At 39.7% G+C, this 8,226-nt stretch overlaps 1 protein-coding gene across 1 annotated transcript; it reads right to left on the bottom strand.

Moving 5' to 3' along the window:
* Positions 1-2,145: 2,145 nt before the first annotated feature.
* Positions 2,146-3,841, bottom strand: LOC149103402 (uncharacterized). The gene is made up of 2 exons (XM_089272787.1): positions 3,524-3,841; positions 2,146-2,618 (listed from the first exon to the last, which is right to left on the bottom strand). The coding sequence occupies exons 1-2, from the start codon at positions 3,783-3,785 to the stop codon at positions 2,362-2,364; spliced, it is 519 nt and encodes a 172-aa protein (XP_089128913.1). The 5' UTR covers positions 3,786-3,841; the 3' UTR covers positions 2,146-2,361.
* Positions 3,842-8,226: the final 4,385 nt, after the last annotated feature.

Raw genomic sequence — 8,226 nt, 5'->3', positions numbered from 1 at the left:
AAGATCATATGAAAGTGAGCACCTTTATTACATTCCTTGCAAGGAAACATGAGCAAAACTCCAATACAAAAAAACTTTACTGAGTTCAACAGATTTTTATTCTGCTGCAGCTTACAAACCTATGTAAATAACCAGGAAGTAAATAGTTCTTACCATTAAACAATTTTCCCTTCATCTATCAGCACGGCTTATATTTAAATCCTCTGGTCAGTGATGCAATTTCCGTGGCTGATTTCCACAAACGCTTCCGTGTGTCCATAAACAAATTTTACCGTGTCATCGATAGAGGTAATACATGTCGTATCCTGATTACTTTGCTTGAAAGCTTTCACAACTGCACCTCGCTCTTTAAACTTCTCCTTTTTATCGAATGTGAAGAGAAGAAACAGCAAGAACACAGCTATCGATCCCTGAATTTTCTTGACAGTCCACCACAAAATGCACCGCGAAACCCCTTGGTAAAATATTACACAAGCTGGCAATCGTCTTTGAAGCGGCGACGGCATTTAAGGCCGCTTTCTACTCTCTTGTTAACTCTAACTCACCTAACTTCAGCGAAGTGAAAACACATGTCTGCGTTCCGATCTGTTTACCTCTCAAGAATACACTCTATTCCTCTCTCCCCTCCCTCAGGATTAGTTTCTGAGCATGAGCAGATATGCAGGTCAAAATTACGCATGCGTTACGGGATGTCCGTGATTTGCGGACATCCGGTAATGGCTGCTACAAGAGCCCTCCGTTTCTCCGACCACGTGACCAAAAGAAACGATGGTTCTGGGGACGAGAATGGTATTTACTGTGTTCCAAACACGAGGCACATACAAATTAAAATACCTGTACGGGTCCGCAAATGATCCCAGGACCGCAAATGATCCCGGACCGCAAATGATCCCTGACCGGAAATGATCCCCATATTGGACCGCAAATGATCCCGATCAAAAAATAAGGAGTGGCATGGATGGTGGGATGGTGTGGATAGGGAATTGGCGTACGTATATACCGATGCTTTTATTAAAGCCATCTTATAATTATAATGGCTTACAACTTGATTTTTTTTTTTTTTTTTTTTTTTACATTCTTTCGACTAAACTTTGTTGCTAACTACGATGTTATGAATATCACCACTCAATCATCAAAACACGACTTGGCTTACATTTCTTTGCAATTGTCAGTAAAATTATGATCAGTGCAACACACGCTACATATCCTCATTTGCTAAACATTGATATTTCGGTGTTATAGTTAAATCACATTTTATCAACCATTAACTCCACTCGTCTAAAGTTTTAAACTAACCATGAAGCAACTATTATGGAAGACGCTGTCACCTGAGTAGACCCACAAGCCTACAACGCTTCATCACTCTGTAAAACATCTAGTGTGTAGCACTGGAAATTTGAACAAATTTATTTCGTAATTTTTACTTGGTCGTATTTTGGCTTTAATTCCTCGGAAATGACTACTTGAGTATTCTAAGAAGCCAAAATTCCAAGCTATAGTTATGAAGTTCAGCTTCATGACCACGCAAGGCCAAGGCTTGCACTTCGTTTTGTCAATTAGCTGTTTGATAGCTGTTTGATACTATCGCCACCGGCATTTCGAGAATGTTTACAAGAATGTGTTTTGCTAAGACTTCTAATTCAATAGATCGTCTTCATGTGACATGTTTTTATCCTCATCAGGCATAAGAGGCGGTATATTTATATCTGTTTACAATTAGCGTGCTTCGTTTGGAAACCAGAGCATTTTGAATTTCAGGGCTATGGAGCTGGCGTGACAAAAGGGCACGATTGAGTTTGTTGAAAAATATATACTTATCTCATGATTTTGAGCCTTTTTAGAAGTTAGAGCATTAGAAAAAGTGTTTATATAAATGCTTGTTTGTTTAGTACTGATAATCAGTCGCCTAGGAAGCCAAGGTAAGTTCCAAATGTTTACACTATATTCCGGCCGCCATATTGGTGTACCACGGATGTACGTACACCAACATGGCGTTTCTTACTGGACTCTGTAAATTTCTGGGAAACATTTGCGACGAATATCTGAAGTTTGGGGAAACGCACAGGCCTAAAACTTGGGGAAGTGTCTTATTTAGTTATCTTCTACAGCGCACATCACAATTTCTTACCTTTTTCCATTGGTTGGTTTTGGATTTTTTTTTTTTTTTTTTTATTGCGTGACAGTGAAAACGATCTGTACCCTTCGAAGAACAAAACAGCAACTGTGGAATATTTTTTTTGCAAAATGATAAAATATGTTTTTTTAGTTCATTATTTTTGTACATGTTCTCACCTTCCTCTGATATAAATCCATGCCATTCCTTGTTTTTTGATCGGGATCATTTGCGGTCCAATATGGGGATCATTTCCGGTCCGGGATCATTTGCGGTTCAATTTGGGGATCATTTGCGGTCCTGGGATCATTTGCGGACCCGTACATACCTGGTGAACTTGAGGTCGGACCTTTAGTTGCGGAAAGTTCAGTTGACGCTCCTGTGGTAGATGGAAGTGAAGTAGGAGTTGCGGTTGATGACGATCCAGTCGAGGACGGTGTTTCAGAAGTTGAATATGGAGTGGTCGTCGAGCCTATAGAGGCATCAGCTGTTGTTGGTGAAAGTTCTGTGACGAGGCATACAAGCAAAAGTTTAGTAAGCGTGGCAAAGAAGCCCACCACTAGATATGTCCTGTTACCCTTCTTAGACTGGGCTCGAATACCAATTGTTTGCTGATACATCCTCTTAAGGTATGGTTATCCTTGCTATGTTTCCCGTCGTAAAGACGGCAACAAATCCAGTCTGAACAGTTTTAGCCAATTGCTAATGATCGATCAACTTGACACGAGCATGACGGTACATGATCACTCAGCTCCAAATTCAATTTGTTGGTGAAATCGCCCGAAGGGACTCATACGCGAAAAGGGTTTAAATTACAGATTGTTAGGATGTGCAGTGCGAACAGCCAAAGTCGTTTTAATGTATCGCTTAGGGTTTTACCGTAGCAAACTCGGCAAAAATACTCTTTATACTGTGTTGTTGGTGTAGACCGATCACAAACGAAATGCGTTTTGGAATAGCGTCTTTTAGCCGTTGAGAGAAAGCTTGATACACCACTAGTTTGAGTTCGTTTTTCAACATTTTTCAACAAGCATCCCCGACTCTTCTATGTGGTAGTTCCTCCCACGGCCAGGGAAATTGCACACTTTGTCAAATCTGATTTCACGTAAGATCGTTATCTGTTGTTTTCACTTAAATATTTACATTACATGAAAACGTACATTTAAAAATGTATCCTTCTCAAGCTAATAGCTGTATACATAGAAAGATTAGCAAATCGATTCCATGTTCAAATAGGTTTCATGTTTAAATGAATTCCATGTTCCCATTCCAGTAATTGATGACTTCGAAATGTGGTACTGAGGAACAAAAAATGTGTCACACGGGGCGATAGCCGAGTGTGTCACTGATATATATGCTTATGATGTATTTACTGTGTTCCAAACACGAGGCACATACAAATTAGAATACCTGGTGAGCTTGAGGTCGGACCTTCAGTTGTGGAAAGTTCAGTTAACGCTCCTGTGGTAGATGGAAGTGAAGTAGGAGTTGCGGTTGATGACGATCCAGTCGAGGACGGTGTTTCAGAAGTTGAATATGGAGTGGTCGTCGAGCCTATAGAGGCATCGGATGTTGTCATTAGTGAAAATAATTCTGTGACGAGGCATACTAACAAAAGTTCAGTAAGCGTGGCAAAGAAGCCTACCACTAGATATGTCCTGTAACCCTTCATAGACTAGGCTCGAATACCAATTGTCTGCGGACACATCCTCTCAAGACATGCTTATCTTGGCCTTTTAGGAGTCGGCGCGCCTGCAGGAAATCATGGTAGTTCCATTCATTTAAAACAAATATTCAGCCCAAGCTAATGAATAGAACTACCATAATTATATTTCCCGTAAACGCATCCCATGCAGGGAATTGGCCTTTTGTTTTGACAGCTTAAAGGAGGGTGCTTATTGGAAAGGGGGGCATTTTTCTATTAGAACATCTACATCTAATTAACAGCGGATACTTCAACTAACGAACTGTAACAATAGTAGCTCTGATAATTATAATGTTCAATATTACGTTTAGATGAAAAGTAGACTCCATAATGCATTCTAGTCTTTTGCATGTCAATACCTTGAAGAGTACTTCCACTTTGGGGACGCTTAGTTGGAACGAGGTGCTTAGTGGAATAGGAGCGCTTTTGTGCCTGGTTCACATTTCATAAGAGGCGAATTATGTAGTGCTCGATGATAATCTTGAGGCAGAGCAGTTAACATGTAGAATTACAAGCTGTGTGTGAATGAAAGATGTTTTTTTGCCAGTTTTAAAGACTACTAAGTTATTTATAATTCTTTATATTTTAGATGGGGTGAGCTGTCGCCGTTTCCTTTTCACCATAGCACTTCGAAGTTTTGAAAAGAAGATTTACTCTAAGCGGCTGAAACTTCCAGTAGCTGTTCATTCATCCTCCGTGGAAATCTTGATATGTCAATTGCGTATCCATGATTTTTGACTAAAACAAATGGGATGGGTTCCGTCCACCTCCCTCCTCCCCTCCCCCCCCCCCCCCCACTTGTATTACGGAGTGGGTACGAGTTCCCTTGTGCGTCCGAGGTTTAGGGACGTTCGGTAGTAAAACGTTTAGAAAGGTAATAAACAAATTAAATAAGGTCAGTGCACACAACGTGTACATGACTGTGTAATGGCAAAATTGAACGCCCACTCGAATAAAGCGTCCCGCGTGCCCGAGGCTGACTTGTGTTTTGACCGAGTAATTTCGAATTCCTTACCCAATCCAGCTCTGCAGTCTCCAACATCTGCCAAATCTTGAGCTTAAGACCAAAGAAAGCAACGTTTTGTCGTCCAATCATTATAGAAAGTTTTAGCCTTTTATATGTTATTGTTGTAATATCATAATTAGTTTAAACTTACGGTTCACTACACCGAGGCTAAATGTCGAGGTCATCGAACCGGAGACCCCGAATCTGTGCCCTTGCAAGTTCGCGAAATATTGATAGAAGTATGATGAATTTATATTGCCAGCGAGCACATGGTGGAAGCACCCTGGAAATCAACTGAGTCATTTTAGGGTTAGAAATGACTTGGATTGTTTGCAATTGGTACACGAGAGCAAGGAATTCGTGAGACCCACTTTGACAAGATACGAGCTAAGGTATTTCGTAATCTAGCTATGCCTTTGTTCACTGTATGCAAATTTAGGCTGGCCTAAATACTTACCTTAACATTGGAGTCACGAAACACCGAAAAGTCGGTTTTTATCCTTGGTTTTTGATTGTCATTGCATCTCCAAACCTTTACTGATAAAAATTTTTAGCCTCCAATTGTTGAAAAGAGAAAGCCTGGTCACCTCAGCGCTTGACCCAAAATATAGCCTCTTATACAATGTAGCTGTTGAGAAGGTGTGTGTCGGATTTGCTTCGAAGGGAAGCAATGTAAAAAGAAGAAAAAAGCTACAACATGAGGAGACCTCTGCTTAACACTAGTGAAGATTCAGTAGTGAAATGCAGAAAAATGATGTGCATACATCCATGCAGGCAAAGCAGTACCTCAAAGCGGTCGCTTTATAATACTTGCGTGCGTGGACAACCTGGAATTTTAGCTAACATTGATTGTACACGCACCTGATACCGTTCCACAGCAAACGAACAGAATGTACAGTAAAGTATTTGTCATCTTCCAATAGCGCAAAAATTCCAGGAAGATAAAGAGGGGTAATTCTTTTCCAACCTTTGCAAATTCGAGAAAACTCGATGAGCGGGACAAAGAAGTTGATTACTCTTAATCGAAAATGCCTTAGCGCACGGCTTTTGAGATAGTTTGGTTACCATAGTAACTCAGAATCCTGACAATAAGTTCTCTTTTCAGAAAATAATTTGTCATAACAATGCATTGAAACCACAACTCTGGAGAAAGAAAATGCGACTTCGGTTAGATAATTATTTAGATGTTATCTAATGCGAAATATTTCTGCTGATTTTAGCTTCTATCAAGCTGATTAGTTGTAGCTCTAAGCTGTAGAAACATCCATTATAGTCTCGTCTGTTGAGCTGAATGGAAGAGTAACCGAGGTTTTTGTCATCCGTGATGACGTTTAAAAGAAACAAGACTCAAGACCATAATGTATTAAGAGATTCGCTCTAAAGTTTTACATCAAGTCACTTAAAAAACATGGGTAGGTACAAAACTGAGAGATATTGCCTTTTTTTCTCTTCCTCCTGACTGGACCACTTTGTATGTTTAATAACTGACCCTAAGTAAAAGTGATAAAATTCCTGATTGTAAAAACGGTGAACCCTGAAGGTTTTGAACTCCAAATGGACCTAGATGTAATGACGTTATACTAATGTCATCAATGAGGTAACTAGATGTACCAACCATTAACCAACTAACTGGTTATCACAATAATCACTTGACCATGCGAAGAAGCGCGGTTCATGTAACGTTATAATTACGAGTTGAGTGAAGTGATATCTTCTACAGGCCGGGATGGGGTTTTGAATACCGACGGCGGACGTACATGTAAGCTACTACTCAAAAGGCGATATAATGGACATCATAAGTAGTCGAGATGGTTACTCGGCTGGAGGGTTATTGAAAACATCTTCCCAATGGGACTTAAAAAACATTTCAAAATTTTGACCTACCTCGATCTTTCTTCCTAGACAATGTTGTTAATTCGGGAGGAAGCAAATGTTTTCAGCTAGAGGTGAAAAGAGTGGTACAATACGGTTGCACCTGAACATCAGAGCGAGGAACGAAATCTTTTTTGAAGTGATTAAAATAACATAGTGTATCAATATATTCTTCGCTCACTTTAGGGTCAATTGATTAAATAAAAGATATAAACCTAGTGTATTATACATGATAATTCTTTGCACACATTAAAACCAGCGGTGTAACGTAAAATTTGGAACGTGTTAGAGTCAGTGTGGATTGTAGTGAGCAGTCATCGGGCAACGCAGAAGTTAATGCCTTTTATCTCATCATTACAACTTTATGTTGCTTACTAGACCTTCTGTACATGTAGCAGCATAAATTTACCTACTTTGCTCATGCCATTTGTTGCAATTTTTCCAGGCGGGACACGGAGGGGGGAAAGTTGTGGGAGTGTAGAATCCCTCCAAAACCCGTAATCTGCCTTCCTTTCGAACTATTGTCTCGGAACTGTACATGCGCCTTTTTTGGCTTGCTAATGGCTCCACGCAAATATATAAGCAGGTCTCAATTCCATGCTTCTTAACATTTTATGACCTATGACGTAGGCAACGTTTTGTTTACTTTGAGATAAAACTTTGTCTAAAGCCTCAGAGTAAGCTAAGTGCAAGTCAATGAGATTGTTAGGTTCATGTTTTTAATAATAGTATACGTATTAATGAGTATAGAAAGTTAGCATTTCACCTTTCTCTCTCGCTCCCTGCCATTTCCTTTCCCTTCTTCCGTATCCCTCTGGTCCCCTATTCTTCCAGGCTCTCACTTTCTCCTCCACATTTTGATTATTAAAAAATACAGATGGTTAAAAACTCTATAAGTCAAGATTCTAGATTAATCTGTGACAGAAGGATATGCTTCTGTCTGTGATTAAGGGTTCAATATCCGTCTTATCGCTTTTCTGTGCGTTAAAACTTGTGTCGACATCGAAACTAAGACATTCTCAGGTATAGTATGTAATGAAACTGGAGAGACGTTGAAAAAATAAAAAAAATTGAGTCGTTTGTCTCAAGTCTCTTATTTTAGGAGCTCCCTGCCTCCTTCTTCTTAAAGCACCATGTTCTTCCTGGCGGCATATAAAACCACGTATCCGGTTCACTCATGTACATGTCGTCATAGCAACATCCTTTGTCAAAGCAGATCGCAGGTGTTACAACAGGTGCCATTTGCGCCTCAGTTGCCGAATCACCAAAACAATCAACACGTTCCCTTGAGGGAATTTTACAGGCAGTAGCTAGAAAATAAAGAAAATGTAAAGTTAACTGAGTGGCAATTAATTATTCTCTTCACTAACAAGATATACCTTCTGTTTAATAAAATCAGTAATCGATCGGTTCCATCGAAATGAATGTGTAAGTGCTATTGTTTAAAACTGATTATTTTTCAAATGAACGAGAGTTTTCTGCTCAGTTAAATTCCAATTTGGACTACCGTATTCTCTTATGCCTTTTATG

Source organism: Orbicella faveolata, unplaced genomic scaffold, assembly GCF_042242905.1.
Source record: "Orbicella faveolata isolate gen_17 unplaced genomic scaffold, um_ofav_v1 contig_35, whole genome shotgun sequence".
NCBI lineage: Eukaryota > Metazoa > Cnidaria > Anthozoa > Scleractinia > Merulinidae > Orbicella > Orbicella faveolata.
The sequence above is the reverse complement of the archived record's forward strand: the minus strand, read 5'-3'. Positions and strand labels throughout refer to the sequence as shown.